Consider the following 16,066-nt stretch of genomic DNA (forward strand, 5'->3'; position numbering starts at 1 on the left):
AGGATGTGGCACCTGATCTCATTGGTGGGGTCATGATAGAGGCTAAAATTATCGAGAATGACAGTTTGCCCCTTACCTTAATCATTTCATTCCACTCCACCATCGACCCACAACCTTTCCCAATTATACAAACCATACATTGCATTATATCTTTTGCTTTTGATATCAACCAGCCCTACCCTACTACCTCCAAGCTTTCTGATGCCCAAAATCTGTTGCCATTGGATGGATGCATGACATGCTTGAGAAATTAATAGTGGATTCATCAATGACCTTTGAGCATTTCTTTAATAAATCATAGCTTTTTTAAATTCATTTGTGAGACATGGGCATTGCTGGCTGGCCAGCATTTATTGCCGTCCCTGGTTGCTCTTGAGAAGGTGGTGATGAGCTGCCTTGTTGAATCACCGCTGTAAGCTGACCTACAATACCATGAGGTTGGAATTCCAGGATCTTAACCCAGCCACTGCGAAGGAATGGCGATATAGTTCCAAGTCAGGACACTGAGTGGCTTGGAGGGGAACCTGTAGATGATGATGTTTCCATTTATCTGCTGTCCTTATCTTTATAGATGGAAATGATCATGGGTCTGGAAGGTGCTGTCTAAGGATGCGTGCAGAATTGCCGCAATGCATCTTGTACATAGTACATATTACTGCTTTTGAGCATCGGTGGTGGAGGGATTGAATGTTTGTAGATGTGGTGCCAATCAAGCTGGGTGCATGTCCTGGATGGTGTCAAACTTCTTGAGTGTTATTGGAGCTGCACCCATCCAGACAAGTGGGGAAGTGTTCCATCCTATCCCTGACTTGTGCCTTGTAGATGGTGGATAGGCTTTGGGGAGTCAGGAGGTGAGTTACTCGCTGCAGTATTCCTAGCCTCTGACCTGCTCTTGGAGCCACTGTGTTTATGTGGTGAGTCCAGTCGAGTTTCTGGTCAATGGTAACCCCAAGGATGTTAACAGTGGGGATTCAGTGGCAGTAACGCTGTCAAGGCTATGGTTAGAGTGTCTCTTATTGCTGATGGTCATTGTGTGGGATTTGTTTGGTGCAAATGTTACTTACCACTTGTGAGCCCAAGCCTGGATATTGTCTAGATCTTGTTGCATTTGAACAGAGACTGTTTCAGTATCTGAAGAATCATGAGCAGTACTGAACATTGTGCAATCATTGGCGAACATCCCCACTTCTAACCTTATGATAGAGGGAAGGTAACTGACGCAGCAGCTGAAGATTGTTGGACCTAGGACACTAGCTTGAGGGACTCCTGCAAAGACGTCCTGGAGCTGATATGACTGACCCTCCACAACCACATCATCTTCCTACGTACGCCCCAGCAGAAGAAACAATTTAACTGCATAATGCTGCCCTGTAATACAATAACTTCAAATAAGCTTAGTGCTATTTTATCAGAGATATAGTGTTTATACAGCATCTGCTTATTTCTAGCATAGATATTATTTGTGTCCAAAAGAGAAAATTCTGCAAAATCTCAGCAGGTCTGGCAGCATCTGTAGAGAAAAGAGCTGAAATTTCAAGTCCAGATGACCCTTCTTTTTAAACCCTAGGATGAAATCCATCAGGACCCAGGCACATGTTAATCCACAGATCCAGCAATGTTCCTGACAATTGTATTTTGCTCCCTTTCAATTTCTTATTTGCTTGTATCCTTGGCATGAAGCCCAACACAAAATACCTATTCCTCTGCCATCTTTCCATTAATAAATTCCCAGGCTCACTAACTAATTCTATCTCATTTGTCAATACCAGATCTGGTATAGTCTGTTCAATGGTTGGTACTGGAACATACTGTTGTAAACTGTCTTAGAAATGTAGAAACATTACAGCACAGTACAGGCCCTTCAGCCCTCAATGTTGTGCTGAGCTATGTCCAATCCCAGGATCAAGCTATCTCCTCCCTAGAATTCTGGCGTGCTCCATGTGCCTATCCAATTACTGCTTGGAAGTTCCTAAAGTGTCCAACTCCACTATCACAGCAGGCAGTCTATTCCACACTGCAACCACTCTGAGTAAAGAATCTATCTTGGACCTCCCTCCTCTATCGCCCACCATGAACCTTATAGTTATGCCCACTAGTAACAGCTACATCCACCCAAGGAAATAGTCTCTACATGTCCACTCTATCAATCCCTTTCATCATCTTATAAACCTCTATTAAAGCACCTCTCATCCTCCTCTGCTCCAAAGAGAAAAGCCCTAGCTCCCTCAACCTTTCCTCATAAGACCTACCCTCCAAACCAGGCAAAAGCCTGGTAAATCTCATCTGCACTCTGTCCAATCCTTCCGCATCCTTCTTATAATGAGGTGACCAGAACTGAACAAAATATTCCAAATGTGGTCTCACCAACGTCCGGTATACTGCAGCATAACCCCATGGCTCTTAAACTCAAACCACCCCCCCCCCCCCCCAGTAATAAACGCTAACACACTATAAGCCCTCTTCACGGCTCTATCCACTTGAGTTGCAAACTTCAGAGATCTGTGGATATGACCCCCAAGAATACATTCTACCAGTTCCTCTTCACTATAACCTTTGCCCACCTTATTTTTCCAGTCTATATGAAGTTTAAAATCTCCCACGATAATCACCCCCTTCTGAGAAGCTTACATTTTTTTTCTTTTTTGATATTCTTCCTGTTGTGTGATTGCTGTTGGTCTGTATACCACTCCAAGCAGTGACTTACTGTCTTTATCATTCCTCATTTCTACCCCAACAGCTTCCTGAACTTAGCATAGTAGAGGGATGACCTATCTTTAATTAGCCTAAACACACCTCCACTTTTCTTGTTCTTTCTAAATGTTACATACGCTTTGATATTCAAGTGACAATCTATACCATTCTGCAGCCATATTTCTGTAATGGCATTTTTTTTATTATGCTCATTTATCTCAATTTGAACTCAGCATTCAAAATAGATAGATGAACTATGTGAATTCAGATACAGAACATTTTGTTTTGTCACCTCTTTGTACTTCCAATCGTCAAAGTCTGTCATTTCCCATATTAATACCTACTGGTGTTGCCTTGTCTTTGCTTCTCTGATTTGCTGCCTCTTTCCAAATCTGATTTATTACCCCACTATTTAGTTTATAACTTACTCTACTTCCTTAGGAATGCACTCAAGAAAACACTAGACCTTGCATTGTTATATGTAAACCACATTGATGGTACAGCCCCAACTTTCCCACTGCTGGTGTCAGTGCATCTTGCCTGGTACAAACAGCTGAAAGGACACAATGTTTGAAATAGTCTGCCAATCTTCGGACATAGTCTAGCATCGCACTGGCACTGAAATTCATGAACCAACGAATGGTTAATTTTCCAAGGTAAAGCCTTGCCTAATCAGAATCACTGTGCCTGGTTTAAATTTAAACAAATCTTGGCAGTTAACTGTTAATTATCAGAAACTGGTGTTTTCTTCACAATAATGCCGTTATAACAGTCTACTTGCCAACAAATCAGTATTTTTGTCTCATGAAGTATAAATTATGAGCATACAAACAAGGGCTCAAATTTGGAAGAATGCAGCAAATTCAAGGCAGCTATTCAGCCATTCAAGCCTATTCTGCCATTCAATTAGATCATGGATATTCTGATCCTATCCTAAAATATGCATCCAGTCTACCCCAATAACCTGTCAAGCCTTGGTTACCAAGAACCCAATCATCTCTGCCTCAAAAATATTCACCTTTTCAAGAAGAGTTTCAAAGACGCATGGCTGTCAGAAAAATATTCACTTCGTCCCTGTTTTCAATAGGCAACCCCTTATTTTTAGACAATAACCTCTATTTCGAGATCATCTTACAAAAGGAAACATTCTCTCCCCATCCACTCTGTCAAGGCCCCTCAGGATCTTGTATAGTTCAGTCAAGTCGCCTCTTACTCTCCTAAACTCCAGCAGATACAAGACTTAGTCTGTCCAACCTTTCTTCGTAAGACAACCAACCCATTCCAGGTATTATTCTGGGAAACCTTCTCTGAACAGCTAACAATGCACTTGCATATATTCTTGATGTGTTTACACTAATGTGCTGTACAACTGAAGCATAATCTCCCTACTTTTGTATTCAATTCCCCTCAGAATAAAGAACATTAGCTTCATTAATTACTTGCTGTACTTACAAGTACCCCCGTTTGAGAACTGCCTTTTGCGGTTAATATACTCAAATCCTTTGCAATCTCCCACCAGTTAGATGATATGCTTCTCTTTTATTCTGCCTGCCAAAATAAACAATTTCACATTTCCCATATTATATACCATTTGCCAGGTCTTTTGCCATTCACTTAACCTATATATTTCTGTAGGCGCCTTTCATCCTCTTCATAACTTACTTTTCTACTTCATGTCATCAGAAATTTCAACAATCTCATCCGCCCCTTCATCTAAGTCACTTATATAAATTGTTAACAATTGAGGTCTCAGCACTGGTGGAGGCAAACACACTAGCGTCATTTAAGAGTAACTTAGACAGGCACATGACTGGGTTGGAGATGGGTGGATCTAGGAGATTGTTTTAAATAAGGGTCATTAGCATTGGGGCGTCCCTGGTAATGTAAATGGATATGGTATGATAATAATGTTTTTCTCTTTTCATTCACAGGTTTTAAGTCGGTCCACCTCGTGTCCAACGAGGGGCATACACACGATGGGTCGTACTGGGGCTGCTCTTGGTTGTTCGAGATTGGCCTAGTGCTTCATGTCGTTAGTGTGTGCCTAAACTGGACAAGTTACTGGGCAGGACGACAGCTCACTGACTATTGCTGATTGCTGTGCAGACACATGGATTTGGGCCGGTGTCTGTGGGAGTTTGCGCATTCTCCCCGTGCTTGCGTGGGTTTTGTCTGGGTGCTCCGGTTTCCTCCCACACCCCAAAGATGTGCTCTTAGGCTGATTGGCAGGAATAAATTGTCCCTAAATCAGTTTCCCTCAATCTGGATAGCCATAAAACATTAGACAGGGGTCGTGGGTGGAGAGGGGGACTGGTGGTGTTGAGATGGCGGCATTGGGCCGAAGGGCCTGTTTCCCAGGCTGATTTTGTTCTTTGTTCTTTGTTCACTGATCCTCATGACACACCACTCGTTAGATTTTGAAAAAGACCCATTGTGCCTATTCTCTGTCAGCCAACTTTTATCTATGCCAATATGTTATACCTATATCATTGTTGTTCCCTCCAAATTTGGTTTTCTCGCAAATGTCCTGATGATTGCAAGACACAAAGCTTTGACAATGCATCTTTCTTCAGCCATACACAATTGAATTGCTCGTTATGAATGCAAGACTTTACAAAATGGCCATGTTTTAAAATCTGTCTTCTAACTTAAGATAAATGTAACTGACTGCAGCTGGAAGTGTGGTGCAAAGTGAAAAAAAGTTTGTTGTGTTACTTATTGGGGAACCACCATAGTTGGCATTTTATTTGCTTGTTAAGTAATGTTTAGTCTGTGCTGATTTTAGTTTTTTAAGTCTTAAAATGTGAAATCTTGCCCTGTGATTCTTTCCAGTCACTTGGAAATTCATCTATTTTTTAAAAGTTGTCTCTACAGGGATTGCAACACACTTTACTGTACTTATAGAGTAGGTGGCAACTGAAACTGACACTATTTACTTTTGAAAATATTCAAGGCACACATCTAAAAATAGAATTTTATTACATTTTGCACATAACTGCATTACAACAAATGTGATGACTAACATCAATTAAAGAATAATGAAGGTATGAAAAACAAAACAGATACATAAATATTCTATTCAACTATCAACACTGCTCAGTGCGAGACCCAGCAACCAAAATGCAAATTATGTTTGGACTTTTTCCAGTGTAATTTTGTAAAATAATGATCCACATGAAATCTGATCATATAGTACACTTAAGTGTTCAGCAAAAAAACATGGATACAAGATAATATGTTTTTTATTGCATTTTGTTTATTCAAGGCCACATGCTGGTTAGCAAAGATAAACATTCATATAGAGCATCCTGAATTGAAGTACCTAAATAACAAAGTGCATCAAGAGCCTGAAAAATACATTTTTTCCTTCCTGAAGGCACAAATACTCTGATTAATTTTACCAACCAATTTGATCATAAGCTGTGCAATGGCCTTCCTTCCAATTAAATGTTCATGTGATAGACAAAGGTCCTCACTCAAGTTGCGTATGATCAGCCATAAACCTTCTTAACGTTTCTGATGTTCCAGGTCGTAGCCAGACATCAGTAGCCACCGTTTCAACAGAGCTTGGTCTTTCCTTATCTCTTGAAATGAACTGGTTCAGAATGTCACTATCTTCCATTTTGATGTCATTTCCTGGCAGAGAAAGCTAAAATTCAACTCAAAGCTTAATAATCAAACCTTTCCCACAGGTTTGGGAATTTAATTTTATACAAGAATTATAATTAATTGTTGCTATTGAGTGAAATGGCCAAAGGCAAAATTTAAAAATAGCAGCACAACATCAGCATAAAGGACTTCCCCTCCCTTCCAGATCTATGAAATGTTTAAATTCATCCTCTAAAAAAAATGCTAATTATAATTCAGAAACCACAGGTCAAATGTTAGATCTGTGCCGTTCAAACTGTTTCTGTAGACCAGTGCAGATTGTACACCTAAACAAAACTGCCATTTTGCTACTAAGTCCCTGCTCTGACATTAATTACATTCAGAACAGACTTCATAGGGAATGCCTTAAACAGCAGTCATGATGTGGAGATGCCAGCGTTGGACTGGGGTAAACACAGTAAGAAGTCTGATAACACCAGGTTTAAGTCCAACCGATTTATTTGATAGTAAACTCACAAGCTTTTGAGGTTTCCCTCTTCATCAGGTGAATGGAGAGTTCTGGCCTCAGACAGTGCAGATAACAGCACAGACAGTTTACAGATTACTGATTAGAATGTGAATCTTTATACCTAACCTGCTCTTCAAGTCTTAAAGTGGCTACAATGTGAGTGGAAGGAGCACTGAGCACAGGTTAAAGAGATGTGTATTGTCTCCAGACAGTACAGTAAGTGAGGTTTTGCAAACCCAGGCAAGTCATTGAGACCTCAACAGGGATCTCGGGTTCATGTCGCACTATCTGTAACCCCCATAACTTGCCTGGGGTGTTTGTTGGTGGAAGGAGGACCTACATTCTACATCAACCTCCTTTATTGCCATTAGAACTCATCCCAAATGGCTTTGCATGGGAATCTTTTAAAGTTATCTGTAGTTAAAGCACTTGGAATGAAAGTCAGTGCAATCTCTTTCACTGGTAAAAGAAAAATGTTAAAAAGAAACAACAGAAGTAAGGGTATTTCCTGCTAGGCAGGAAATGTTTACATTTTCTTTTAGCATTACATAATTCAGCATAGATTGGTGAGAGAGAATGGATTTTGGTGCGAGAGAGAATGGATTTTGGTGTGAAAGAGAATTTCCTTTCCCTTCAAATACAATTATACACTCACATACCTTATCCACCTTGAGCTGATATGTTTACTCCTCAATTTACTCCCATCTTTGAATTCCCATTCCATTCACCCATTTTGGAAACATGTACTTTTAATTTACTTGTGATTTAATGTGACTTTTAATTTACAATACGTTTCATTTTTAGTACTTGCCCTGTTCTGTAAGTATAATGTGACAATTTAGCATGAAGCAATTTTTATATTGTGTTTTTGATTGCAGTATCTTAAGAGGCCATCACTTCACAATTTAATTCTGGAGAATAGTCAGTATTCATGAATGCGCAAAAAACTTAGTTGCTTGTCCTAAATTTGAAAAATCAAATGAAAGCCAAAATCAAGTATATTGAAACTCCTCCCAAAACAAAAAGTCAAAGAACAAGTTGGTGCTCAAGTACAGGATAATTATAGATCCAACACTGACAGTTACTCAAGATGACATGATCAAATTCTGCTTTCACTGATGGCCCACATAACTTCCCGGATGCCCAGTTTGGAGTTGCCAGATCTTTTCTGAATTTATCCCATTGAATCCAGTGGTAATGACACAGAATGTGATGGAGGATATCCTCAGTGTGAAGACAGGACTTTGACTCCACAAGGACTGTACAATGGTCACTCCTACCAATACTTCACAGATAGATGTACTTGCAAAATGGAGGATGATGAGGTGAAGCAGGTTTTTCTCTCAATTGGTTTTCTCCCCATCAGCGACAAGCCCAGTCTGGGAGCTATGCCCTTCAGGACTCAGTCTGCTAGGCAAGTGGTGCTACCGAGCTACTTTTGGTGATTGGCTTTGAAGTCCCTAACTCAATCTCCATTTTGTGTCCTTGCTATAATTAATTCATCAGTTGAACATAAGTGATAATTCAGCAGATGTTTCCTTGTTCATGTTTTACAAGGTGCCATGAGACTTGGTGGTGTCCAGAGTAAATAGAACACTACAGCACAAACAGGCCCTTCGGCCCACAAGTTGCACCAATCATATCCATTCCTACCAGGCCATAGAACTATCTGTAACTCCCAATCCCATTAAATCCCACGTACTCATCCAGAAATCTTCTGAAAGACCCCAGCGAGTTCGCCTCTACCACCACTGACGACAGCCAATTCCACTCACTCACCACCCTCTGAGTGAAAAAAGTACCCCTAACATCTCCTCTGTACTTGCTTCCCTGCACCTTAAACCTGTGTCCTCTCGTAGCGACCATTTCAGCCCTGGGAAATAGCCTCCGAGAATCCACCCTATCTATTCCTCTCAACATTTTATAAACTTCTATCAGGTCGCCTCTCAACCTTTGTTTCTCCAAGTAGAAGAGACCTAGCGCCCTCAACCCATCTTCATAAGGCATGCCTCCCAATCCAGGCAACATCCTTGTAAATCTCCTCTGCATCCTTTCAATACTTCCACATCCTTCCTGTAGTGAGGCGACCAGGACTGCGCACAGTACTCCAAGTGGGGTCTGACAAGGGACTTACAAAGTTGCAGCATTACCTCCCGACTCCTAAACTCAGTCCCTCAATTAATGAAGGCCAGTACACCATACGCCTTCTTGACCACATCCTCCACCTGTGAGGCCAATTTAAGAGTCCTATGGACCCGGACCCCAAGATCCTTCTGCTCCTCAGCACTGCTCAGACTCCTATCCTTGATACTGTACTCCTTCATCCCATTGGTCCTGTCAAAATGGACCACTACACATTTATCCGCGTTGAAGTTCATTTGCCACTTCTCCACCCAGTCTTGCATCCTATCTACGTCATGCTGCAACTTCTGACATCCCTCTAGATTATCCACAACACCACCAACCTTCGTATTGTCAGCGAACTTATTAACTCATCCCTCCACTTCTTCATCCAGGTCATTAATGAAAATGACAAACAGCAAGGGTCCTAGAACAGATCCCTGGGGCACACCACTGGTGACTGACCTCCATGCAGAAAAAGACCCATCCACAACCACTCTCTGCCTTCTGCAGGCAAGCCAGTTCTGGATCCACAAGGCCAAAGCCCCTTGGATCCCATGCCCTCTCACCTTCTCAAGAAGTGTTGCATGGGGGACCTTATCAAACACCTTGCTGAAGTCCATGTAAACCACATCCACCACTCTTCCTTCGTAAATGTGTTCAGTCACATTTTCAAAGAACCCAACTAGGACTTCAGGATCTTTCCTTCCTACTGACTGTAATGCAACTTCTGGTAAGTCTGCTCTGCCATTAGGGCAGTACGAAGTCAGAGATGAAGATGCACATTGGTTAAAAGTTATGATTTTGTGAGTATGATTATGTCAGAGTTGTTGCTTAATTAATCTGCAGGGCAGTCCCAACTGTAATGGTCTAACCATAGAATCATATAGCGCAGGAGCAGCCCTTTGGCCCATCGAGTCCACACCAACACGTTAGAAACACCTGAACTCCCACCTAATCCCATCTGCTAGCACTTTGTCCATAGACCTGAATGTTATGATGTGCCAAGTGCTCTTCCAGATACTTTTTAAAGGATGTGAGGCAACCTATCTCACAAGGCCACATTTGGAACACTGCACAGTTCTGATCATTCTATTATAGAAAGGATATTATTAATCTAGAAAGAGTGCAGAAAAGATTTACTAGGATGCTAACGGGACTTGATGGTTTGAGTTAAAGGAGAGGCTGGACGGACTGGGGCTTTTTTCTCTGGAATGTAGGAGGTTTGGGGTGATCTTACAGAGGTCTACAAAATAATGAAGGGCATAGATCACCTAAATAGTCAATATCTTCTCCGTAAGGTAGGGGAGTCTAAAACTAGAGGGCATATGTTTAAGGTGAGAGGGGAGAAAACCAATTGAAAGGGTCCAGAGGGACAATTTTTTCACACAGAGGATGGTGAGTGTCTGGAACAAGCTGCCAGAGGTAGTAGTAGAGGCGGGTTCAATTTTGTCTTTTAGAAAGCGTTTAGACAGTTACATGGGTAAGATGGATTTAAAAGTATATGGACCAAAGACAGGCAATTGGGACTACTTGCAGGGTTTAAAAAAAGGGTGGCATGACAAGTTGGGCCAAAGGGCCTGTTTCCATGTTGTAAACCTCTGACTCTATAACTTACCACTCTCCCAGGCCACGCATTCTAGGCCATCACCATGTTTTTGGGAAGAAAGCCTCACATTCCCCTAAACCTCCCGCCCCTCACCTTGAACATATGTCTCCTCATGACTGACCCTTCAACTAAGGGGAACACAGTTGCCTCTTATCCACTCTGTCCATGTCCCTCATAATTTTGTACGCCTCGATCAAGTCATCCCTCAGAACTTTGACAAAGGGTCATCTGGATTCGAAACATCTGATCTTTTCTCGCCTTGCAGATACTGCCAGATCTGCTGAGATTTTCCAGAATTTTCTCTTTTGGTTTCAGATTCCAGCATCCGCAGTAATTTGCTTTTAGCCCTCAGTGTTCTCTGCTCCAACAAAAACAACTCAAGCCTACCAAACCTCTCTTCATTAATTAAATGTTCCATCCCAGGCACCATCCTGGTGAATCTCCTCTGCACCCCCTCCAGTGCAATCATATCCTTCTTATAATGTGGCGAGCGAAATTGCACAGTACTCTAGCTGTGGCCTTACCAAAGTTCTATACAACTCCCAACATGACTCCTCTGCCTGGACTGATAAAGGCCAGTGTCCCATATGCCTTTTTCACCACCCTACCATCACTATCATGTTAAGGGTGTGGCTTTTAAATAAAGAGAAAAGACCTGGCTTGCACAAGTAGATTCAATCCAAGAGTTCTAATCTGTACATGTACAGACTGAAAGCAAAACAGCAGTCTGTGCACACCCTAATAACATTACCATCAAATTATCTCTTAAAACAATCTGCAACCACTTAAACATCTAACGCCAACTTTGGCACGTTTTCACAATAACTTCATTGCAGTGTTAATGTAAGCCTACTTGTGACAGTAAAATAAACTTTAAAAAAAGTTCCCAGATGCCAGGCAGGAGGTCTTTGCAGGGTTAACTGGACTAGGTGCAATGTATTATGCTGGTGGAATATTCAGTTTTATTTTTACTGACTTCTGTGGCTTGTGAGACTATTTCCAGGGGAAACTAAGAATTGGACACATTGCTGTGGTCTGGATTCATGTTTGGCTAGAATGGGTAACAAAGGCAGATTTCCTTCCTTAAAAGGATGTTGCTTGAACCAGATTTGTTCAATCATAGTCACCATTACTGCTGTTAGTCTTTTTATTTCTGATTTTTAAAAAAATGTGTGAAGTACATATTCCCATTTTAAATAAAATGGAGTCAATGGATATACCTGAATGCTGAAGACCATCCAAATGCTTCATCCGTTGTTCATTCCTGGCTCTTACTTGCTCCACGTTCAAACTGGATACAGAATGTAGAGATACACTGTCTGGTTGTCTGCGAGGATAAATGTCCTTCTTTGATTAAACAAAAACAGTGATTAGAATGTTAGAGTCATCAATCAGTATGTGAGTATACTGCAAAACACTAAATTACTTATCACTACAAGTATGAAAAACTCCCAAAACTTAAAGTTATTAACTACTTTTGAAGCTTTTGATTTTGAAATAACATACACGATATCATGCAATTAAAGTGCGATTAATAAAAAATAAAGTTGATTTCTGAACAGTTTTATTTCTAACAATAAATGGATTAATTTTTGTATGTCACTATTCAAAGTCTTTTGCAACTGAATCAAAATTATACTTTGTAGCCTCAAACTGAAATTGACTAAATCTGCAAAAGAGTGACCACAATTCTACAATTTGCGCCAGAGATACTGCACAAAGCGCCATATCTCTTGTCCTTTTGGACTTAAATAACAAAGTTAAATTATTTACAATGAGATATGATTTATTGATTAGTGATCTATAGCAAGAGATCAGTTAGTGGAGCACACAGTTGCCCAAGCAACTGAGTCGTGAAGTCATTGACTTCCTAACAACCCGCTCAGAACAGTTGCCTAATCCTTCTCACATATATCTCTTGAGAAAGGAATATCCTCACAAAAAATAATACAGATTTATTTATAAGTTGCATTGCACTGAAGTGATGGTACTTGGATTTGTGTATATAATATAAACTTGGAAGTTGCAAGAAAAAATCAAAATAAGAAATATATGAATAATCACTAAAACTTTTTATTTTCAACAATTAAGAGTCTTCAGTTACTTATGGTGCAAACATTTAGATTCAAATTAGGTTGAATCTAAAATTATATGTAACAAAATAAACTCCAATAATACGTAATATGGTTGGGTAACATACCGAATCAAAGTCTAATCTATTATTACTGCGACGTCGTCTCTCTCGTGGAGATAGTTCAGATGTTGTCCCAACATCCACTGGAAAACGGAAAGTTTCTCCATGGCTTCCTGTTTAACAGAGGTTAAAATCAACTTTGACAGGAGCTCTGAAAGTGTATTTTGCATTTCAGAGATTGTGAATATAACACTTACCTATAAAGGCACTCTCTGATTCAAGCAATGAGTTCTTGATCAAGTCTTCATGTGGATCCTTTGTCAGTTGAAGTAATTTCCACATAATTAATATAGGAAATTGACACATAACAGGTAGCATTATATGTGCAAGTACAATAGAATACACAGTGTTCATATGGGCGTATTCATAGAATCCTTACTGTGCAGAAAGAAGCCATTTGGTCTGCACCAACTCTCCGACAAAGCATCTTAACCAGGCCCTATCCCTGAAGCCCTACATATCTATCTTGCTAATACCCTAACCTACACATTTTTGGGCTGTGGGAGGAAACCAGTGCATTTGGAGGAAATCCATGCACACATAGGGAGAACATGGAAACTCCACACAGTCAGAGGCTGAATTGGACCCGGGTCCCTGGTGCTGAGAGGCAGCAGTATAAACCATTATGCTACAGTGCCGTCTTCATTAAATCATACAAACACAATGTACAAATAGAAACATGTTTACAACTATATTAAAAAGGCAAAGAAGAAATCTGTGAATCACTTGCAAGAAATCTGAATTTAAGTGTAGTGAACTCAATTTAGCTGTGTAAAATGTAATGATACATGGTTGGATAGTATTTCATTGTTAAACCTTGCTCTTGCTGGATGTGTTTACAAATTAAGGTCAAAAAGAATGTCATTTAAAATTGAAATGCAAAATTTAGAAACATTTCAAATTAGCCCACAATATGGAAATTCCACAACCTCTATCTCTCCTCAAACTTGTATCTTTGTAAAGTTAAAGTCATTTTTCCTTAGGGGTGGGGAGTGGCTAACAAAATAGATTTCTACTTTAAAAAATTTCATTTGAATTAATGGAGAATTTGAATTGAACAACTTTGAATCAAGAGGAGTACGTGGTATATAATTTATACTTTGAAAATATTGGTGCTATCAATTTATTTTCAGAGTTCAGAATTCTTATAGGACTATAGGCATAAAATTGCATAGAGTTAGATTTTGCTTACCAGTTCAGTATCATGTGGATCCATTCTACCAACTAGAAAGAACATCAAAAGAACAAAGATTTTGATTAAAAAAAGGATAAAAAATATAATCCTTTTGGGTATTAACTGTCACAAACTATTGCTAAATTTTCCTAGCTGGCTCTCACAAGCAACAGAATGTCCAGTACAGTGTGAAAACCAAGTTGCTATTGCCACAACCCCAGCTAGAAATTTCAATTGCTCTACTGCCCACTTGTCAGCATTGTCTCTCTCATTCTTATTCTTAGAAAGAAGTTCAATCACCATATAGAATACAATTTGTATTAATGATAAGAATGGACTTGGAAATCAACACAATATATCCTCAAGAAACTCAAGATTTACAAACTTGAATGACAGTTTCTAGATAGATCAGTTTCCTGATTCCATACCCTTACTATATAGGGTTTGGTTCCGATTCTTAATTCTCTATCCCAGAATTGTTAACAAGAGATAAAGAATAATAATTTAATTGAATATCTTGAAACTATTTCAGATTTGGCACTACATAAACGTGACCTTGGCAGAGCATTTTGCACATTGAATTGAGACTGTAAAAATATGTACAGTTCGCAGCTAGCATGCTTAACCAGTTCAACGATAAATTGGAAGTACTACAGATGGTCGAAATCTGAAATAAAAAGAGAAAATGCACAAACACTCAGCAAATCTGGTAGAATCTTTGGAGAGAGAAATGCAAAGATGACACTTCAGGTTGAAGACCTGTCAAAGGTCTTTGATCTAAAATGTAATACACCATTTCCCTCTCCGCAAACACTGCTTGACTTGCTGAGAATTACCAGAGTGTTCTGGTTTTTATTCTTAATTACTTCCATTTTAAAAGAAGATTTTACCAAGATTATAAAGGTTCTTGTGGTTGAGACTTAAGACCTAACTGATCAGGCAGTTTGGAACAACACAATGCAGAAACATTTGTCACAGGTTGTTAGTGTGAATAATACAGCAATGCTATAATTCATAGAATAGAATCATATTCAAATTAAGAGGCTGTATTTTAAATAGCTGCTTCTGAGTTTAGGTGATTGTCTTAAATCTTAATTACTGTGACAGTCAGTCCAGCTACCATACATGTGATCACTACTTGATGTCCATGGCCTTTCATTCTGTCTCCCAAAGTAGAATAATCTGATACAATTACAATTCAACTGCAAATTAATTACAAACCAGCTGAAACATTTGTCTATTTAGTTGTATGACTAAATTCATCAAGACAAACCGAGTGTATAGTGTCGAAATTTGCTGATGACACCAAGATTGGTGGAACGGCAAATTGTGCGGAGGGTGTGGAGAGTCTGCAGAAGGATCTAGATAGGCTGGGCGAATGGGCCAGGAAATGGCAAATGGAATTTAATGTTGGCAAGTGCAAGGTGGTCCACTTTGGTAGGAATAATGGTAGGAAGGATTATTACTTATGTGGCGAAAAACTGCAGCAGGCGACGGTGCAGAGGGACCTCGGGGTCCTTGTGCATGAGTCGCAAAAACCCAGCTTGCAGGTGCAGCAGGTGGTCAGGAAGGCGAATGGGATGCTGGCCTTCATAGCAAGGGGGATTGAATATAAAAGTAGGGAGGTCTTGCTGCGGCTGTATAGGGCATTAGTGAGGCCGCAGCTGGAGTACTGTGTGCAGTTTTGGGCGCCGTACTTACGCAAGGATATTTTGGCCTTGGAGGGAGTGCAGAGGAGGTTTACTAGGCTGATGCCGGAGTTGAGGGGGTTGAGCTATGAGGAGAGGCTGAATAAACTAGGCTTGTACTCGTTAGAGTTTAGAAGAATGAGGGGAGATCTCATTGAGACGTATAAGATGATGAATGGGATGGATAGGATAGAGGTGGAGAGACTCTTCCCGCTCAGAAAGGATAGTAGGACTAGGGGGCACAGGTTTAGAACGGAGTTGAGGAGGAACTTCTTCACTCAAAGGGTGGTGAATCTCTGGAATTCTCTGCCCGTTGAAGTGGTGGAGGCTACCTCGCTAAATATTTTTAAGATGCGGGTTGATGGGTTTTTGATAAGAGAGGGGATTAAGGGTTATGGGGAGAGGGCGGGAATGTGGAACTGAGCCACGACAGATCAGCCATGATCTTATTGAATGGCGGGGCAGGCTCGAA

General features: G+C 40.3%; 1 protein-coding gene across 6 annotated transcripts in view; it reads right to left on the minus strand.

The window, feature by feature from the left end:
* Positions 1–5,684: 5,684 nt before the first annotated feature.
* Positions 5,685–16,066, minus strand: part of cspp1a (centrosome and spindle pole associated protein 1a) — a 213,804-nt gene continuing 203,422 nt past the window's right edge. For 5 of the 6 annotated variants that reach the window (XM_080194128.1, XM_080194129.1, XM_080194125.1 and 2 more), the window contains 5 exons: positions 13,925–13,956; positions 12,930–12,987; positions 12,739–12,845; positions 11,759–11,885; positions 5,685–6,327 (listed from right to left, as the gene is read on the minus strand). In XM_080194128.1, the coding sequence (XP_080050254.1) occupies positions 6,164–6,327; positions 11,759–11,885; positions 12,739–12,845; positions 12,930–12,987; positions 13,925–13,956 (488 nt within the window). In that variant the 3' untranslated portion in view covers positions 5,685–6,163. The remainder of the gene's footprint in view (positions 6,328–11,758; positions 11,886–12,738; positions 12,846–12,929; positions 12,988–13,924; positions 13,957–16,066) is intronic. The other variant, XM_080194127.1, reaches the window with a different exon arrangement.

Source organism: Carcharhinus amblyrhynchos, chromosome 8, assembly GCF_965287045.1.
Source record: "Carcharhinus amblyrhynchos chromosome 8, sCarAmb.v2.hapA, whole genome shotgun sequence".
Taxonomy (NCBI): Eukaryota; Metazoa; Chordata; class Chondrichthyes; order Carcharhiniformes; family Carcharhinidae; genus Carcharhinus; species Carcharhinus amblyrhynchos.